Below are 21,095 nucleotides of genomic sequence, written 5' to 3'. Positions count from 1 at the left end.
TATTTTTTATAATTTCACGATTTCGTGGTCCTAATTCATTTAATCATCCCAACAATCCCATGAGGTAGGTACTATTACTATTGTTACTTCCAGGTAAAGAAACTTGAGGCACAGAGGCGTCAAACAACTTGCTCAATATCACACAGCTAGCAATCCAAGCAGAGTGGTTCAAAACCACTGTTATAGTGTAAGTGCAATATTTGTATCTATTAGAGACCCAAAAATCTTCTCCTCTGATCCTAATTAAAGGAAGGTGGCTTAACTAAAGTAACTGTATACCCAGTGCTGTATTAAGTGTTGATGTATGCAATTTCATTTAAATCTCACAGACTCCCTTGTAATAGAGGGATTATTGGTACAAAGTTGAGTTTTGGTTGTTCAGAAGTAACTTAGCTAAGGTCAAAAAATGGGTTATTCTGTATATATTTTCCCACATACCCACTGCTTTCCTCATTATACCAATATGTAATATTAAGGATTATGCCACCACAAGGGGCTATCCATTGAAATTTTGTATCTCTAACAATGGGCATGGATCAATACAACCCATTTGAGTGTGTGCCCTACACTCAGTTGTTTGAAGCCAATGTGGTCTAAAGAAAATGAGAGGACATAAAATCTTTCCAATGTCCTCCTCTGTCCTCCTATTTTTGATTAGCTGAAATGAGAATACATGAAGTATTTTCAAATCATCTCTTCTATTTGGATACTTATCAGAGGAAGCTGAGTCCTATAGCCTAGATGGGTGGCAGGAGCTCCAGGCTGACAGGCAAGGTAGGTGCAGAGATGGGGGAAGGAGAGTCTGAAAAATGGGGTTCATGTGGAGTAAGTGGTGTACTACAGTTTCAAGAGTCTGACTGAGAGATGCTTATGACCCTGGGACAGGTACCCAAGCCTCTCTCTACCCACCCCAGTCTGACTGGGCTCTGAAGAGAACAGATGTAGGCTTTTCTGCCCTCCTGCCATCAGGATAGATGACGGATCCTTTCGGTCCCGAATGCATGCCTGATGGCGGGCACCTGGAATAGGGTGTGGGCATAGGTAGATGGGATTCACCTGGGCTAAGACTTGGCTTTTAAGGGCGGCATCATGGGGACACCAGCAGAAGCCGAGAAGAAGCCAAGAACGAACAGAAGCCGAGAGAGAAGCAGAGAACACCAGAGAGCCCAGAGAGAGTGAAGACTTGCTGGGGACTGGGAGGCCTGCCAGCCTTCCAGCCCGCCAGCACCCCTGCCTGCTGTGTACCAGGTAAATCCCAATAAAAAAGCCTGCGGGCTCCAGAACTCTGACTCCTCCTTTACCCGGTCTGCTGGATCAGAAAACTTGCCCTGTGTCCTGTCCTGCCTTAGAATTGGCGTAAGTTGGCAAGATGATCCATGCAGATGGGTATGGAGCCCTCCGAAGACCTGGAGGGACTAAGGAGTAACAGACTGTTTGCCTGTGACCACAATGGAGGCATCATGGCGGCACAGGAGGTGGACAAGTTCTGGGAGCTACGGGATGAGACCTCGCATAGAGGAGACTCTCGAGAGGACCAGCCAATGACCCCTGAGGCAGCAAGAATCGTCAGAAGAGAGGACCATGATTCAGAGCTCACCAGTGCTGATGCAGGGAGAGGCTAACAGAATTGGACCAACGGACTTGGACCAACGGACTTGGACTAATGGACTTGGACTGATGGACTTGGACTGACAATCCCGCCAGAAGGCGGAGGAACTTTGGCAAGTTAGGTTTTTGGGACCCTGGGGGAGGATGCTATTATTTGTACACCCCAGGAAATGGGAATCTGGGGGTGGCCAGTGGGCTTCAGTGGCCAAAAGCAGCCTGTGCATGCCCAGCAGCTAGGCAGAGGAGAAAAGCCAACTGAGAAGGCAAAAGCTGGTGCTGATGCTAAGTTGGGGAAGCCCTGAGTGGTTGCTAAGCACTAAGTAAGCTGAGGAAGGCCAGTGAGTCTCATAAAATCACCTGTGGGAGATGCCCTGCTCGTTCTCAAATGAGGGTGAGGAGCTGAGGAACCCGTCCTTGGGGGACGGGTGGGGAACATGGCTTGGGGTGGAGCCCAAGCCGAATGTAGAGTTTGTATCCAAGGATCCCCGACCCATGTGCTGGGGCAATAGGTTGGCCTGACTGCAGGGGTCTGCGAGTCGCATTGGTGGCTATGAAAGCCGAGTGTTGGAGCGACTGCAGACAGAAACCCTGAGGGTTGGGCGATCACCCCCTAAGTGTAGAGAATCCCCAATCCAGAAGTGAGTGCATCCTGGGGGTGGATGCGGTGGGTGGTGTGTGGCCGAGACCACAGCCAGAGAAGGTCAGGAAGCCTGACGGCTCCTGGCATGTGACAGAGATGTCGAGTGATTTCCCCTCCCTTGTATGAGCAGTGCCTTTGGCAGCAGATTTGGTGGCTCATCTGCTGGTACCCATAACTGTCTTTTGCCACTAGGTTGGGGCCCTGCCTGGACTTATTTGTGTTCTGTTGTATTTTGTTGTTATAGTGGATGTATTTGCTTTTGTGGGCCATGGCTGCATTGTTTATGTTTGCTAAGAGAACTGTATATATGTAGATTGTATGGCAGAAAACCCTGAGGGGGTGGACTGTAGGGTAAGGTAAAAAATCAGGCTTTTCTGCCCTCCCGCCATCAGGATAGATGATGGATCCTTGAGGTCCTGAATGCATGCCTGATGGCGGGCACCTGGAATAGGGTGTGGGCATAGGTAGATGGGATTCACATGGGCTAAGACTGGACTTTTAAGGGCGGTGTCACAGGGATGCCAGCAGCAGAAGAAGCCAAAAGAGAAGCCGAGAAAGAAGCAGCAGAAGCCGAGAAAGAAGCAGAGAACGCTGGAGAGCCCAGATAGAGTGAAGACTTGCTGGGGGCTGGGAGACCTGCCAGCCTCCCAGCACCCCTGCCTGCTGTGTACTGGGTAAATCCCAATAAAAAAGCCTGCAAAAGCCACTGAGGGCTCCAGAACTTTGACTCCTTCTTTACCCGGTCTGCTGGATCAGAAAACCCGCCCTGTAGGGTTCGATCCCCGGTTGCTCCCCGGCCACTGGAGGAGGGTCCCATCCCACATGGCGCGCAGACCTCTCCTGCTGCCCGCTGCTCCCCTCAGCAGTGTACTTCGGTCCTTCTGCCTGCTCTGCTCCCTGCTCTGGCTCTGGTGAATTCTCTCACCCTCCCGCGCTTCTGACTGTACTCAGTGCATGTATAAACAAAACAAACAAACAAACAAATAAATAAATAAAACATGCCTCTATAGAAAAAAAAAAGAATCATCTTTAAAAAAAAAAAAAAAAAAGAAAACCCGCCCTGTGTCCTGTCCTGCCTTACAACAGACTAACCCTGTTTTCATCAGCAGCCAAGAAGCCATATCCACAAAAGTTGGCATTTCAAATACTGCCTGCCCTGTTAGGCCAAGAGAGTTTTGAAGAACTATGTTCTTTAACTACTGTAAAATCAAATCATGCAGCACTTCTGTGGATTATCAAAACAATTTTCAAAACCTGAGGATTTTGTTTGGTTTCATAGCATGTGTGGCTTGAACTGTTAAATGCAATCCATTGGCCTGCTGTTATAAGAATGAAACCAACAGCAACAGCAAGACACAAACAGAATTCCAGTGTGGCTTGGGTTCCTAGCTCAGTTGCTTCCCTAGTCTATCAGTGGCTTGGCACTTAAAACCCTCCTTGAATTCTGTAAAGTAATAAATGTTTTTTGACCTATGCCAGGGGTCAGCTGAATTTCTCTAACAATCAAACTAATACACTCATCAAACACCAACCACTGAGAAAAAAACAAGAAGCTTAGCTTGACTAACGAAGCTTCTAGGGACTTGCCTGGGGAGGGAAACAGGCGTAGGGATATTTCCTGTGAGTCACTTCAGCCTTTCAAGATTCTGTAGGCCTCAAACCAAAAAAAAAAAACCAACTCACTCCCCTCTTTAATCAGCTTCAACTGCTACTAATTTAATCTAGCCAACTCTCAACTACTCTCAAACTTTCCATCAGATCCAGAAAGGAGAAGTTAATCAGCATTAGTGGGGAACCTGATACAAGCCTCCAATTATTCCATCTCCCAGGTGATATTGCACTGTGGATCGAGCAAATTATTTAATATTAAAATATAGTGCAAAAGATAGGTCTTTGGCAGGTAATACAGGCATTTCACAAAAAACAGAAATACATAAGAAAAATAAACATATGCAAAGACCCAACAACATCAGTGATCAGGGTATGCAAATTAAGAGATACTCTTTCACGTTCACTTGACAAAGTGTTAGTCTGTTGGAGAGGATGTTGTTTCACAGCATGTGTAAATTGATACAACCAGTTTAGAAATAATTAGCTTGGCATTATTTTACAAAGTTGAAAAGTCACATACCCTAAATCCAGCAATTCCTCTACTAGATGTATGTATATGTACATACATGTGATTATAAAGGCTCTTACATGTGATGAATGGGAGCCATGCAAAAGTGTGTTCCTAGGAATCCTATTCACTGTAGCAAAAAAATAATTGAAAAAAAAAAAAAATACCCACCAACAGAATGAATGAATGAAGTATGATATATTCATAAGAAAGAATGTTATAGAAATCCAAAGTGAGTGTTTTTGCAGCATCAAGCAGCAATATGGACAAACCTTAGCAATGTGACCTGAAAGAAAGAAATCCCAATAGACTACAAATAATGATATTCTTCTAATCCAATAAAAACTGAAAATAAAGGTATTTTTCAGAAATACACAAAGGAGTTCAATATCATTTATCATCAGGGAAACAAATCAATAGCACCATGAGATAACATCTCATACCTGTGAGAATAGCCCATATTTAAAAAAATAAAGTGGGGGCCTCCCTGGTGGCGCAGGCATTTGAGTGCAGCGCTATGAAGCTGTCCACAGCCTCTTCAGTGCTGGTTCAAACCCCGCAGGCCATGGAGATACCCACAGATGAGGCAGACCTCTCCTGTCTCGTCCACTGTTCCCCTCACCAGTGTATTTCGTCAGTCGGCCTGTTCTATTCCCTGCTCTGTCGCTGGTGAATCCTCTCACCCTCCTGCACATCTGGCCTGTACCCTGGTTCTTGTATAAATAAAATAAATCTTAAAAAAAAAACAAAAAAGAAGAAACAAGAACTGTTGGTGAAGATGTGGAGTAATAAGAACCTTTGTACACTGTTGGTGAGTGTAAGGGCCAGACTGGGCACAGTGCAGGTTTTCTGATCCCATGCAGACCGGGTAAAGGAGGAGTCAGAGTCCTCAGTAGTTTTGCAGGTTTTTTATTTGGGGTTCACCAGGCATATGGCAGGCAGGGGTGCTGGCTGGGGGGCTGGGAGGCTGGTAGGCCTCCCAGCCCCCAGCAAGTCTCCACTCTATCTGGGCTCTCTAGCGTTCGTTCTGCTGCTTCTCGGCTTCGGCTTCTACTGCTGCTGCTGCTTCTGCTGCTGGTGTCCCCCCATGACGCCACCCTTAAAAGTGCAGTCCTAGCTCAGCTGAATCCCATCTTCCTATGCCCACACCCTATTCCAGGTGCCCACCATCAGGCATGCACTCAGAACAAGGATCCATCATCTATCCTGATGGCGGAAGGGCAGAAAAGCCTGACATTTTCTTTACCCTACAGTCCACCCCCTCAGGGTTTTCTGCCATACAGTCTACACATATATACAATTTTCTAAGCAAACAAACAATGCAGCCATGGCCCACAAAAGCAAATACATCAAATATAACAATACATAACAAAATACAACAGAACACAAATAAGTCCAGGCAGGGCCCCAACCTAGTGCAAAAGACAATTATTGGTACCAGCAGATGAGCCACCAAATCTGCTGCCGAAGGCACTGCTCATACGAGGGAGGGGAATCACTCACAACATCTGCTATAACATACCCGGAGCCGTCAGGCTTCCTGGCCTTCTCTGGCTGTAGTCTAGGCTACAAGGCACACACAGCATCCACCCCCAGGATGCACTAGCTCTGGGATTGGCAATTTTATTCTGTTGGGGGTAATCACCAACCCTCAGGGTTTCTGTCTGCAGTCGCTCCAAAACTCGGCCTTCATGGCCACCCATGCGACTCACAGACCCCTGCACTCAAGCCAACCCACTGCACAAGCACATGGGTCGGGGATCCAAACTCTGCATTTGGCTTGGGCTCCACCCCAAGCCACATTCCCCACCCGTCCCCCAAGGACAGGTTCCTCAGCTCCTCACCCTCGCTCAAGAATGAGAAGGGCATCACCCACAGGTGATTTTACGAGACTCACAGTTCTTCAGCATACTTAACTGCTGCTTAACAGCCGCTCAGGGCTTCTCAACTTATCATCAGTACCAGCTTTTGCTTTCTTAGTTGGCTTTTCTCCTCCACCTGGCTGCTGGGCATACACAGGCTGCTTTTGGCCATCTAGGCCCACTGGCCACCCCTAGATTCCCATCTCCTGGGGTTTACAAACAAAACTGTTCCACCCCCAGGGTCCCAAAACATATCAACCTGCAAGGTCCTACGCCTTCTAGCGGCATTGCCAGTCCATCAGTCCATCAGTTCAAGTCCATTGACCTTTCCCTGCATCAGCAACGGCCTGCTGCCTCAGGGGTCATTGGCTGGTCCTTTCCGGTGTCGTTGGCTGGTCCTCTCGGGCGTTTCCTTCACGACAGGTCTCATCCTGTAGCTCGTGGACGTTGTCCACCTTCTGTGCCGCCATGCCGCCTCCAGCGTCATCACAGGCAGTCTGTTCTCCTTAGTCCCTCCAGGTCTTCGGAGGGCTCCAATACCCGTCTGCATGGATCCTGCCGACTTACGCCAATTGTAAGGGCCAGACTGGGCACAGTGCAGGTTTTCTGATCCCATGCAGACCGGGTAAAGGAGGAGTCAGAGTCCTCAGTAGTTTTGCAGGTTTTTTATTTGGGGTTCACCAGGCATATGGCAGGCAGGGGTGCTGGCTGGGGGGCTGGGAGGCTGGTAGGCCTCCCAGCCCCCAGCAAGTCTTCACTCTATCTGGGCTCTCTAGCGTTCGTTCTGCTGCTTCTCGGCTTCGGCTTTGGCTTCTACTGCTGCTGCTGCTTCTGCTGCTGGTGTCCCCCCATGACACCGCCCTTAAAAGTGCAGTCCTAGCTCAGCTGAATCCCATCTTCCTATGCCCACACCCTATTCCAGGTGCCCGCCATCAGGCATGCACTCAGGACAAGGATCCATCATCTATCCTGATGGCGGAAGGGCAGAAAAGCCTGACATTTTCTTTACCCTACAGTGAGAATGTAGGGATGTAGACTAGTCCAGCCCCAATGGAAACAATATTTCTCAAAATATTAAAAATAGACCTACCACATGATCCAGCAATTCCACTCCTAGGTATCTATCCAAAGAACACAAATACACTAATTTAAAAGTTAATACAGGCCTCCCCCCCCTGGTGGCGCTGCAGTTGAGCGCTGGGCTGTGAAGCTGCCCAAAGCCTCTGCAGCTTCGATTCGATCCCAGGCCGCCAGGCAAGGGTCCCACATGGCGCGACAGACCTCTCCTGCCACGCCTGCTGCTCCCTTCAGCAGTGTATTTTGTCAGTCTGCCTGTTCTGTTCCCCACTCTGGCTCTGGTGAATTCTCTCACCCTCCCGCGCTTCTGACTGTATCCAGTGCTTGTATAAATAAATAAATAAATCTTTTTAAAAAATAAAATAAAATAAAATAATACACTTGAAGCACTATTTACAATAGGTAAACAGCCTAATATCCAATGATATGATAAGATGTGGTATGATTGAATACATGATTGAATACTACTCAGCTGAAAAAAAAAAGAGCTACTGCATTTTGAAACTACATGGATGGAATTGCTAAGTGAAATAAGTCATAAGAAGAAAGACAAACCAAAGAAATATGACTGCAGAACTGAAACTACTAAAGGGGTAGAGTGGGAGTGAGCATGGAGGGGGCAGGGAGCCCAATGGTCTAGGGTAAAGGACCATGGGTGCCTGGTGGTGGCTGTTGTCATGACGTACACCTGAGGAGGTGAGAACCTACTCTCCTAAACCATATACAGTGTAATAAACCAATGTTCTCGCTTTTAAAAAATGCTTTTATTAAATACTTAAAAAAAAAGTACACAGAAGTACAAAACTATCATATTTCAAAATGAGAGCCAGGGAATGGTGAAAGGACTGTGAACATATTGTGAACAAACTGGAGCCCTCCCCTGGTCTAGCAGGCAAAAGAGCAAAGCCATCTGCATAGGCTGAAAGTCAGAACAGGCTCTGTCCTGTTCTGTGAGGCGGTCATGCAGGAATTCAGTGCCTGCAGGAATCCAACCCAGTAGTCCCAGCCTATGACCTAAGAAGTCAGCGAAAGAGCCAAACACCAGCTATCCAGCCTTTACATCTGCACAGTGCATTCTTCAGAAGTCAGGAAGATGACCTGACATAGTCATATTATGAATGAAAGAATTAACAGAAGCGAGTAACCAGTGTCATTCAGCAGGATTTCAAAGTCAGTGTTAACACTTGAAAGAGTGAGTTTTAAATTTTCTGAAAATTCATCTGTGAAATGACTTCTGACATTTGCCCTCCTCTGCCAGGACAACATCGACCTCCTCTAGGTCAAGATAACAGGAAATCAAAAGATCTAAACCTATAGACAAAAACCAGAAGCCACCTCTCAAAAATAATTTTTTCTCTCAGTATCTCTCTGTTCCTTTCTTCTGAATGCATGCTACTCTGTATATAAACTCAGCAGCAAACTGAACTCAAACCTGTAATCATTAAAGCAGTTCTCAGAGTAAATTCTCACTTTGATTATCTAAGTACTCTTTGTCTATTGTTGAGACTTTCATTTTAGTCAATAGGTGGATTCTGGACAGTGATTATCTTTGGTTGGGGAAGAAGAGGAAGGGAAGAGGAAATGGGAGGTAAATGTAAATTACCATTACAACTCTAGGGCTTGCAGTGCATTTACAGTAGCTTATTGCATAAAAATGTCAATTTAACCATTCATGGGTCAACAAGGAAAATGGGTATCCGGCCAGGGGTTATTAATCTACTTCCGTGCAACTAGAGTCTAAGAAAATGATGCTCCAGAAAGATACATAAAATTTATCCTGTATCTTTATATATACTTTCTGGGGACACAAATAGCCCAAGGCAGGGCCTCCCTGGTGGCACAAGGGGTTAAGTCTCAGCACTATGAAGCTATCAGCAGCCACTGCAGCATGGGTTTGATCCCCAGCCAGGGAGCTAACCCATATGGTGCAGCAGACTTCTCCTGTCTTGCCTGCTGCTCCCCTTAGCAGTGTATTTCAGTGTATCTGCCTGTTCTGCTTCCCACTCTGTCTCTGGTGAGTCTTCTCACTCCCCTCCATCCTACTCTGGTCTATACCCCAGCTCTTATATGCATAAATAAAAAAAAATGAAATTTTTTTTAAATCTTTTTTTTAAAAAAATAGCCCCAGGTGAGGGTAGGAGGGGGGTAGATGGTCCAAGACCTGTCTTTCTGTTTGCTACCCAGCTCACAAAAGGCAGGGCAGGGTGCTGGTTAGGAGCACAGGCTGCCTTAAGAGGAGGAGGTGAAGCCTGGTGGCATTCCTTACCATTCAGTGACCCAACATGTCAGGGAAAGTAATTGAACCCATCTGTGCTTCAGCTTCCACAAGGTCAAACAGGGCAGCCAGGAGAGCGTTATACACTGCAGAAAGTTATTGAAAGGATTTAATGAGTTGACCTACCCTAAGGTGCAGCTGTTCTTGGAGCTTCAAGTAAACTTTGCTCAACAAAGACCTGCTTTCATTATCTGTATCTCTGGCTTAATACCACTGTGAAAAACTAAGGAAATGCTCTTCTAAACACTCCTGGGCAGCCTCACCCCAGGACCCTGGTGTGTAGCACTGAGGCATCCTGTGTACTAGTAGCTCAAGCTCTCCGTGAGGACTTGTTGGACTGAAGAAATAGACAGGATGTCCCCTACACACTCCGGTTTCCAAGGAACAACTCAGAAATAGTTTTGGACTTAACTTTGATTTTTCATGGAATCTACCTGTGCATTATTAACATAAATAATTAAGAGCATTCAGCTGATGAGTTTAACATCGGTGCCTATAACCATCCCTCAAAATGTCCCCAATTCTGTGGACTAGAAGTTTTTATAGTTTACTAAAATGAAAACTATATCTTTATATAGAGCCTATTTAAACTTTCATCACAAACAATTCTAATAAACTGTGTTAACTGGTTTATACATTGTTCACAGGTTAGGAGTCATAATTTAGAAAGAATGTAGGCTTCCAGATATATATATATATATATATATATATATATATATATATTCTTAGTAACAAAGAAAAATATGCCACAACTGTGAGAAAAAAAAATAATTCAATGGTTCCTTAGCCTATTACTACCACTCAGCAGAATAAAGTTAATTATAATGATCCTGAATCATGAAGAAGAGATGTTGAATACACTCTGTTTATTAAGAGAAAAGTGTTCTCGTTTATTTGTTTTAAACATGCCATGAAGACTTTTAAATAATGTTTTAATTATTTTCTTGGCAAAATCTCTAGGATTAGTTGCAAATGGACCCACTAAATAATTCAATGAGTTAGCCTATACTAGAAAGTTGTCCAATACAAACCAATTAAATTTTGAAGAACCAGCACCCAAATTTATGGATATATGAGTTAACAGAAGTGAGTGATCCATTAAATAAACAGTGCCATTCAACTGGATTTAAAAGTACATTTTAACACTTAAAAGAGCAAGTAGAAAGTTATTTGTCAAAATCATCAATGAAATGATTCATTTTCTCTGCTGATTCTCAGTAAATAATAGCATAAGGAAGTTTTTCTAGCCTTTTCATAAACTTAGCCAAACTTCTTTATAGAAGCAGTTGCTTTAAGAGGTAATTTTCTTCTTTCACAGATACGGTTCAGAACATCTCTTCAGAAATAGCCCATATTTTTTCAGTCCTAACTCTTACATCTTATTTACCAAATCTGCTTGCAAATAGGTTTTCACTGTTTTTAAAAATCAACTGCTACCATATCAGTTCAATGCCAGGCCCAGGGTAAAACAGGTACTTCATAGCCAAATACCATCTCTAGTCTCAAGGCATTCTCCAGGCTAGTGATAATCATATTTTGTGTCGAGATAGGGTAGATGTAATGATGAGTTTGAAAAAGGTAACTGAAGGGTATAGAGGAGAGGCACCCCACCTAGAGGTGTGTGAGGAGAGACAGAAAGCAGTCAAGGAAGATTTCTAGGCTTGGAGCTATCTACAAAGAATCTTAGCAACCTTGAGAAGAAACAGTGAATCTGGAGAAGCATTCCAGGAGTCTACTTATGAGGCTGGAACTGACCTGGGGGAGGGAGACGATGATAGCCTGGGGCAGAGAAGAGCAGAGGCCCAGTTGGTGGTGTGGAGGAGAAAAGCTTTTAAAGTCCACCCATACTTTGCCACAACAGTGCATGAGAACAATCACTGTCTGTCCCTTAACAATCCTCTGTAGTGTTGAAAAGTTGATAAAACAGGTTCAGGCTGTCCAGCCAGAAACTATTCCTCCACCCACCCTCAACATGCTCTGGGTTAATGGGCTACAACCTAGACAAGTTGCCTCCTCCTTTCCCCAGACAGCTGCTGAGAAAGCAGAATAGGCTGATGGAGAGGCACCGTGCAATAACAATCAACAGTGGTTCTGTGATGTCCAAGGATTCTCCAGGCCAGGTCTGGTCCCCTTAAAAGTCATCTAGAGGTACTGGGGTCTGAGCTTGGCCATTGGCTCTTTCTAAGGGGACATGCATGAGAGTGTTCATTCAGTATTAGTTATAGAAGCTAGGAATTGGAAACATCTGGGTGTCCATCACTATCGGACCATAGAACCACAGAAAATAGAAGCCAAAGGGCCAGAGTCTTGCCTAAGAAAAGTATAGATGAAAACTGGGCCTCCTTGGTAGTGTAGCGGGTTGAGCGCAGGGCTGTGAGATTTCCTCTGCGGCGCGTGTTCAATTCCCGGCCAGCCGGGGAGAAACCCACATGGCGCGGCAGACCTCTCCTACCTCGCCCACTGCTCCCCTCAGCAGTGTCTTCAGTCCGTCTGTCTGTTCTGCTCCCCTCTCTGTCTCTGGTGAATCCTCTCACCCTCCCGCGCCTTTGCCCTGTACCCCAGTTCTTGTATAAATAAATAAATCTTTAAAAAAAAAAGATTATCCACTCCTTATGTTCATTCCTCCTCAAATCCAGGCCCCTCCAAATTACTTGCAGTTCCTTGAGCAAAACACTCTTAGCACCTCCCCCAACCCCCCAAACTGGACTGCCCTTCCTTGCCTAGTCCACCTGAAAAACTCTTATCCATGTTTCAAGATCCTAATCACTGGCTCTGTGGTGCTTCCCAACCCCTTGATATCTGCTGTCCCTTGTGCCATCTCTACTTTGTGCTCAATGCTACAGCACTTACCATGACTTTCACCATAACTGATTGTGAACTCTTGACAACAGGGAATAAATCCTGTTCATCTTTATAGTCCAGAAAGTCTAGAACCTAGTCTAGAACACCATAAATTCTCAAGGCGTGGCAAGTGAAAGAATGTTGGCAAATGAAAGAATGTACGAATGAATAAACACATGTGCTGCACTGTGCTATTAAAAAGGATAAAAGTCTGACCTCAAAAGCTTATGATGGAAAAATAAGTATATGAAATATTTTTGAATTTTTGCTAAAAATATAATCTTGATAGTCATAAGAAATATGCCAAAGATATAGCCTTGAAAGCCAATAATATATGAATTAGAATGTATAAGAATGTAAACTGCTAGAAGGTAAATGATTCCAGGTTCTTGTGAAAATGTATATCCTCCTGTTACAGTGTGCTTCATTTGAGCTGACAGCAATAAATGACAAAAGCGAAAATGACAAGCAGAGTCCACTTGGCAATATATAGTGCTCATTATCATGAATGCTTGGCACATAATAAGTACTCAAACTTTTATTGGGGGGGCCTCCATGGTGGCATAGGAGTTAAGTCTCAGTGCTATCATGACCACAGTTCGATCCCCAGCCAGGGTGCTAACCCACATATGGTGCAGCAGACCTCTCCTGTCTTTCCCGCTGCTCCCCTCAGCAATATATATCAGTGTATCTGCCTGTTTTGCTTCCCACTCTGTCTCTGGTGAATCCTCTCACCGCACCCCTACCTCTGCCCTATCCCCCAGTTCTTGTATGCATAAATAAAAATAAATCTTTAAGGGGCCTCCCCAGTGGCGCAGCAGTTGATTGAGCGCTGGGTTGCAAAGATGCCCGCAGCCTCTGTAGCGCCGGTTCAATCCCCAGCTGCTCCCCGGCCACCCGGGGAGGGTCCCACGTGGTGCGCAGACCTCTGCTGCCGCCCGCTGCTCCCCTCAGCAGTGTGCTTCAATCCTTCTGCCTGCTCTGCTCCCTGCTCTGGCTCTGGTGAATTCTCTCACCCGCCTGCGCTTTAGACTGTACCAGTGCTTGTATAAATAAATAAATAAATCTTTAAAATAAATAAATAAATCTTTAAAAAGATAAACTTATTGGGCCTCCCCAGTGGCGCAGCAGGTTTAGCGCAGCGCTGTGAAGCTGTCTGCAGCCTCTGCAGCAAGGGTTAGATTCCCAGCTGGCCAGGGAGATTCCCACATGGTGTGGCAAACCTCTCATGTCCCGACCTCTGCTCCCCTCAGCAGTGTATTTTGGTTGTCTGCCTGTTCTGCTCCCTGTTCTGCTCCCTGCTCTGTCCCTGGTGAATCCTCTCACCCTCCCACACCTCTGGCCTGTACCACAGCTCATGTAAAAAAATAAATAAATCTTTAAAAAAAGAAAAAAGAAGAATGCAGGAAATTCACACCTGCAGTTTTAAAAAAATAAATAAACTTATTGAATTAGAGATTAGATAGTCTTAATCATAACAAAAAGTTATCTGTACACTAATGAGGCAGGTGTATCAGGAATTGGGGTTACCTAGAATATCTCCATTTCATATTGAAAACAAAACCAGCTCTAGGCCCAGATGTCCCCTCTGTATTTAGTACCCAGTTGCCAATAAGGTGATTCTTACCCCTTCCCTTTTGGTAAAAGGGGTAGAAAAGAGTTGTGCATGGTCACAAACTGCCTCTCTGTACCCTCTCCATATGGTAATAAAACATCTACTAACCAATCTCTGTCTACCCCACCCCTTGGTCACAGGATTCACGGAGCCAAGCTCAACTGTGGGAGATAAATTTTACCACTGAGAGTTAAAAATAATAATACAAGAGGCACTGGATATCTAATCAACAGTACTTTTCTGACTGCTGGGTCAGACAAGGAGAAAGTACAAACCAGAACCCAAGTCTCAATGGTTACGAGAGCCAGGACCGAACACTCTAATGAACAAAATATCTCTACCAGTGGACACTCCAGCCAGAGACCCTCAGAATGAAGACCCATAAAGGGAAGAGTGCCAGGAGGGTAGCAGAATGGAAGGAACTTGGTCATCCCTCCTTTATTCTTTTGTGTGCTAAGGATTGTGGGAGAAAAAACAATGAAAAAGACTTGATTCCTGCTATTAAAGACACCATCCATCAGAAAGGGAAGATGCCCACAAGCAGCTATCACAGAGGAAGAAGGTAAAATCCATAAGGGAGGTACAGAAAAGTGCATTCAAAGACAGAAGAAACTGGGCCTCCCTGGTGGCGCAAGGGGTTAAGCATAGCACTATGAAGCGAACGCAGCCTTTACAGCATAAGTTCGATCCCCAGCCAGGGAGCTACCCACATGGTGCAGCAGACTTTTCCTGACTCCCCCGCTGCTTCCCTCAGCAGTGTATTCAGTAGATCTTCCTGTTCTGCTCCCCACTCTGTCTCTGGTGAATCCTCTCACCCCCACACCTCTGACCTGTACCCCCATTCTTGTTTGCATAAATAAATAAATCTTAAAAAAAAAAAAAGACAGAAGAAACCTATTTAGGAAGCTATTACATACTCCTGACTGTAACACATACCAGGATTTTGAAAATATTAGAACATTAGGGGGAAAAAAAATCATTGCTAATCCTTGTTACATCCTGCTTAATTACCGAATTGCCTTCCTTCTCATCAGAGCCACTGGCATCTCCTGGAGCAAAATCCCATCTTACCATCACCCAAGAGAGCTGAGGGTGGTGACATCTAACCTATGCAGAGTAGCACTGTGAGCCAGGCAGTCTGATGCCCCCGCCCTGTATAGTCGGCCACTTACCCTCACAGCATCCCTACCAGGCAGGAGCCTTTCTGCCGTTATCCAAGAGAGTATCTTCCAAGACCCCAAACAGAGGCCAGGGCCAAACCATATCTATACTGTGTTTTTTCCTCACATAGCTATAATAAAGTTTAATTTACAAGATAGGTACAGTAAGAGACTAACAATAACTAAAAATTAAGTAGGACAAGTATAGCAATATACTGTAATAAAAGTTAAATAAATGTGGTTGTGCGTGTGTGTGTAAAACTATCTTATTATAGTAGTTGGCATTTTCAGATCAAAGTTGGCCGCAGGAAACTGAAACCATGAGAAGTGAAACAGGAGATGAGCGTGTGCTACTACACTATTATTTCTATTTTACCAAAAAAAAAAAAAAAATGGCACAGAGAAGTTAGTTGAGTTACCTAAGGTCACCCAGCAGTTAAGTGGCACGAGCAGGATTTGAATCCAGAATCTGTAGCTTAACCATCACACTACACCCTCCCCCTTGAGAAGATCTCAGGACATATACAGCTGGATGGTACACGGTTATTTTTGACCAAGTTTCCCCTTTAAACATAACCATGTATTTAAAATCACACATATTTATGTGACAAAAATGCATCCACCTTTTAGTGATGGTGTGGTTCTTCAAGGCACGCTTTCCAAATTTTTAAAGGAAAAATTACTTTGCTCATCTGGAGAAGGAAAATAAAAATCAAACTCCAATTTCCTGGCACCAGGAGAAGTTAAGGCCAGTTTACTGGCGAAACCCCTATAGAGCCTGTCCTGGTTTTGAGAAACTGCTTAGCCTTCTTTGTTTCTCCTTCTTGGTTTCACAGCAGGGCCATCTCGTAAAGCATAAGGATTCGATGACATTCCCCATCTGCTGGCTAAGCAGAGTGCCTGACACAGTGACTGCTGAATAAACGTTCGCTTTCATTATTCCGCTCCTTGGTTCTCAATCCAGACTGTAGGTCCTGCGGTCACCGCAAAAACAGCTTCCCTGTCCCAAGCCGCTGCCAATCCCTTTCCCCAAGCAAAGGGACACCAGGAGGCTTCCCTGGAACCCAGTCCCGGAGGTGGCGACGTCGCTTCGCTGGGCCCAGGAAGGAAGCAGGTTCTGGGCTACCGGGGCGGCACCTCAAAACTTAACCCGGGGCCTCCCCGGTGGCGCAGGGGTTGAGCGCTGGGTTGCAAAGCTGCCCGAAGCCTCTGCAGCGCCGGTTCGATCCCCGGCTGCTCCCCGGCCACCGGAGGAGGGTCCCGCATGGCGCGCAGACCTCTCCTGCCGCCCGCTGCTCCCCTCAGCAGTGTACTTCGGTCCTTCTGCCTGCTCTGCTCCCCGCTCTGGCTCTGGTGAATTCTCTCACCCTCCCGCGCTTCTGGCTGTACCCAGTGCTTGTATAAATAAATAAATAAAATAAAATAAAAATAAATCTTAAAAAAAAAAAAAAAACTTCACCCGGATTTCTCACTCGGGTGAACTCATCCGTTGGCGGCGGATCGCAGCCCTGCCCGACGGGTTAAGCAGCAGGAAGAATGCGGTTCTGGCGCCAGGAAGAGGCGCTCACCCACTGGCCTGGCCCGCTGTGGGCACCCCCTTCACAGCATCCTTGGGGACTCCGTCCCCTCCCCGCTGGGAGGCCCGGGGGACCGGCCTAACAGTGCCAACAGGGTGATTTCCCCCAAACCATCTGGAACACACTCGCGAGGTTGTACTTGAAAGGTCCATGCAGGAGGGGAGCGGCGAGAGGAGCACAAAGCGCCACCAGAGCCAGGTACACAGCAACAGCCCCGGCGCGCCTAGAGAGTCGCCCGCCCCGGCGCCGAAGTCCCCGCGGCCGCCCCGGCTCCCCGCTCCCCAGCGCGCCCTGCAGCCACGTGTGAACCCGGGCCCGGCCCCGCGCGCCCCGCTCTCCATCCACTCACCAGGTGAAGAGTTTGCCTTTCACCCGGCGCAGCAGGCTGCCTAGTGCGCCCCCCCATTCCTGCGCGGGAGGACGCGGGGCTCCGGAGCCCGCCGGCGAGGGTGCTTCCATGGGGGCCCCAGCGGTCTCCGGCGCCCGGAAACCCCCCGAAGTGCCGGGGCCCGGAAGACGCGAAGCGGCGCCTGTGCTGCAGCCGGGGGCTCGGCTGGGCTCGGCCGGCGCTCGCTGGCGTCCCTTGCTCTGGGAGCCGAGCTCCCTCTGCTGCAAATCATTAACTGTCAGGCTCCGGGGGCCAGACGATACATTTGCAGATTACAACCCGGCACCTCCGGGTCGTAGGAGGAGAAAGGGCACTCCCCACCCCCTGCTTTGGCGGTCGAGCCTCAGCGTTAGGTGACACCGATATGCATTTCAGGTTTTTATCCTCCTGATTGGAAATTAGCAAATGAAGTGATACGAGGTTATCGTGACTGATTGCCAGCCTGCCCTACCCTAAGAAGCGGGGATTAGCGAGGGCCTGAACTTCAGTAACCAAAACTGGAAAGGGCAAGCCGACTCCTCCTGGATCTCCCAGCCTCCCTCCTTCTAAGTAAATTTTAATTTTCTTAAAAAAAAGATTTATTTATTTATGAATACAAGAGCTGGGGTACAGGCCAGAGATGCGGGGAGGGTGGGTGAGAGTACTCACCACAGACAGTGGGGAACAGAACAGGCAGACTGACTGAAACACACTCCTGAGGGGAGCAGCAGGTGGGACAGGAGAGGTCTGCTGCACCATGTGGGACACCTCCCTGGCCGGCTGGGAATTGAGCTTGTGCTGCAGAGGCTGGCCGATTGCTTCACAGTGAGGTGCTTAACCCCTTGTGCCACCAGGGAGGCCCCTAAGTAAATTTTAAAAGATATCTTTTCATCTAAAGGAACTGAGGACACTTTAGTTCTTTGTTTATTTTCCTAGCAAAGCATGGGGGCAATCCTAAAAGGACCCTGGGAGCACATCTCATGGTGTCTCCTCCCTGATGGTCTGTTGGTTCCCCTTTCAGTATGCTGTCATCTGTGAGGTGGCAGCAAAGGGGAGCATGGCAACTCGGTCAGGATGCCATGGGCCTGGGTCATACCTTCTATGCTTCTGCGGAACAAAGAGGCACTTACTGGAGTTGAAATTTCCTGCCTCCAGAAGAAGCTATCTGGGAGACAAAAGGAAAAGTGTTGGCACAATTTTTTTCCTGACTTCTGCCTTCCCTGGACAGGGGCTTGGCAGGTAGGGGCAGGTGACAGTGGAATAAGGAACAGACATTCAAAGGAGTTAGCAGTTCTCTGAGAAGATTCTAAGAAAGCAAAACAATACTGAAAAATGAAATGTATAAGCCCCAACTTTAGCAGCTACAGATACCCCAAAGGTTTAATGAAATGATATTTATTTCTGAGGTCAGATGGGGGAAAAGCTGAAAAATAAGAACATGGTCACCCATAGAGAGATGACTGAATACTTATGGTGCAACCACATCATCAAACATTATGAAGGCATTAAAAAGAAAGGGGCTATAGCAGGATGGGGAAGGGCTTTCTCTAGCTATTGTTGAGTGACAAAAGTAAAAAAGTAGATTCGATATAATCTCATTTTTGTGAGGCATACAGCTCGTAAAACATAGTTTATTCACCATGTTGAATTTCACCTGAACCCTGTCTGTTGCTATACTGGCCCCTGGCCCCTTGCAATAATCCTTTCAAATAAAGTCTCTGACTACCTAAATCAGATAGTTTTTTGATCTAACAATAGGTATATAGTTAAATGGGCCAGGAGAAAAGAATAGGACCTATGTCACCTCCAGTCTTCCTGGACATTTAATGATTGTTGGCAAGATATGTCCCGCTGATCTGGACCTGGAGAAGGGTTATGGAATGGTGAATGAAGGTCAGGTGAGGGACAGTCATGTTCATCTCCATGTTCTTGGAGGCAAGCAGATGAATTGGCCCCCTGGTAAGCATGCTTTAGAGATAGTTTTCTTCTCTTGACAGTGATTAAGTTGCAAGTTCCAATTGTGTTAAACAGTACACTTATTTATGCCTATGTATGGATTAAGGAAATAAAATTAAAAACCCATACATAAGAAAATACATTGTAACACATTTAGCAGTAAGAAAAAAATTTTTAAATCTGCAGAAAGAAGAAAAAGAAAACTGCACTTTTAAATAACACTCCAGGGGCCTCTCAGTGCTATCAAGCTATCGCCAGCCACTGCAGCACAAGTTCAATTCCCCAGCCAGGGAGCTGACCTACATGGAGCAGCAGACTCCCCCTGTCTCACTCGCTGCTCCCCTCAACAGTGTATTTCAGTCAATCTGCCTGTTCTGTTCCCCGCTCTCTCTGGTGAATCCTCTCACCCCACCCCACATCTCTGGCTTGTATCCCCATTCTTGTATGCATAAATAAATAAATCTTTAAAAAGACAATAAAATAAAAATTTATAAACAGAGCTATTGTCTGATCCAGCAATTTCACTTCTGGTTATTTACCTGAAGAAGATGAAAAATACTAATTTGAAAGATGTCTGTGCCCCCACATTAATTGCAATATTTTTATAACAGTCAAGATATGGAAAAACCTAAGTGTCCATCAATGAATATGCAGACACAGGAAATGTGGTATAGTAGTCCCCCCTTATCTATGGGGGATAAACTCCAAGACCTCCAGTGGATGCTTGAAACTGTTAGGGGGAAAAGGATGTCCTAAAGCTAATTCCATGCAGGCTTTATGGACTCCACCTCCACCCCGGGCCAAAGCCAATGACACTGGGAACTCCAAATCCCATCACCACCAAAGGGAAGGTGGCTGGGACCTGAGGGTGGGGTTAAGCAGCCAGGTGGATATAAAAGGCAGACACGTGGGCTTTGGGGGTCCCCCATTTTGGCTCTCCACCAGCTAGCAGCGTCTGGCCAGCTCTGAGAGTGATTTTGGGTTTACAGGTCGTTGGATCTGGTAGGACACATTAAAGACTTTATTTCCTTATTTTCTCCCTGAGTTGTACATTTTCCTTATTTCCTCTTCCCTTGTAAATAAACCTTTTATTAACCTTTTGTGTGTGCCTGTAGTGGAGTATTCTTAAGTCCCTTTTAAGCGTGCGGGTGAGTACCCACAGCCAGGAACCCATTCAATATCAGGGCTGCTCTATAACAAAACCACAGATAGTTCTGAATCCTGTATATATTGTTTTTCCCTGTTCATGCATACTGTGATAACGTTTAATTTATAAATTAGGCACAGTAAGATATGAACAATAAGTAATAACAAAATAATATAATCATAATAATATATTGTGATAAAAACTTATATGAGTGTTCTAATATTTTATGACAGCAGTTGATCCATGACCCATGGATAACTGAAGTTGAAAGGTTAACCACAGATAAGAAGGTCATACCAGATGTACAGGTGCTTATACACCTGCACACATGCAAACAATGGAATATTATTCATCTATGGAAAAAATAGATGTGCATCAGCACAAATGGATCTTGAGGGTATTATGCTAAGTGAAAAAAGCAGAGAAAGAGAAATACCACTATGCGTGGAATCTAAAAACAAACACCCGCATAGATACAGAGAACAGATTGGTGGTTGTGGAAACAAGGGGAGAGGAGATAGAAATGGGTGAAGAGGAACAAAAGATACACACAGTTATAAAATAAATAATTCATGGGTGGAATATAATGTATAGCCTGATGACTCTACGTAATACTGTATTGAATATTTGAAAGTTGCTAAAAGAATAGATCTTAAAAGTTCTTATCACAGGAAAAAAAATCATACTATAAATGGTGAAGGATGTTAACTAGATTTATTGTGGGGATCATTTCTCAGTATGTGCACATATTTAACCATTGTGTTGTACACTTGAAAAGGTAATATAATGCTATATATCCGTTATACCTTAATTTTTAAAAAAAACAAGCATAGTAGCACTCTAGTGTTGCT

At 45.6% G+C, this 21,095-nt stretch overlaps 1 protein-coding gene across 1 annotated transcript in view; it reads right to left on the bottom strand.

Moving 5' to 3' along the window:
• Positions 1-17,321, bottom strand: part of SLC35F2 (solute carrier family 35 member F2) — a gene marked incomplete at its 3' end in the record, with an annotated part of 53,576 nt that extends 36,255 nt beyond the window's left edge. Inside the window, exon 1 of the mRNA XM_084249945.1 lies at positions 17,124-17,321. Within this exon, the coding sequence (XP_084106071.1) occupies positions 17,124-17,233 (110 nt within the window). The 5' untranslated portion in view covers positions 17,234-17,321. The remainder of the gene's footprint in view (positions 1-17,123) is intronic.
• Between the last annotated feature and the right edge of the window lie 3,774 nt (positions 17,322-21,095).

This window comes from Talpa europaea (genome assembly GCF_964194135.1).
Source record: "Talpa europaea genome assembly, chromosome: 12".
NCBI lineage: Eukaryota > Metazoa > Chordata > Mammalia > Eulipotyphla > Talpidae > Talpa > Talpa europaea.
The sequence above is the reverse complement of the archived record's forward strand: the minus strand, read 5'-3'. Positions and strand labels throughout refer to the sequence as shown.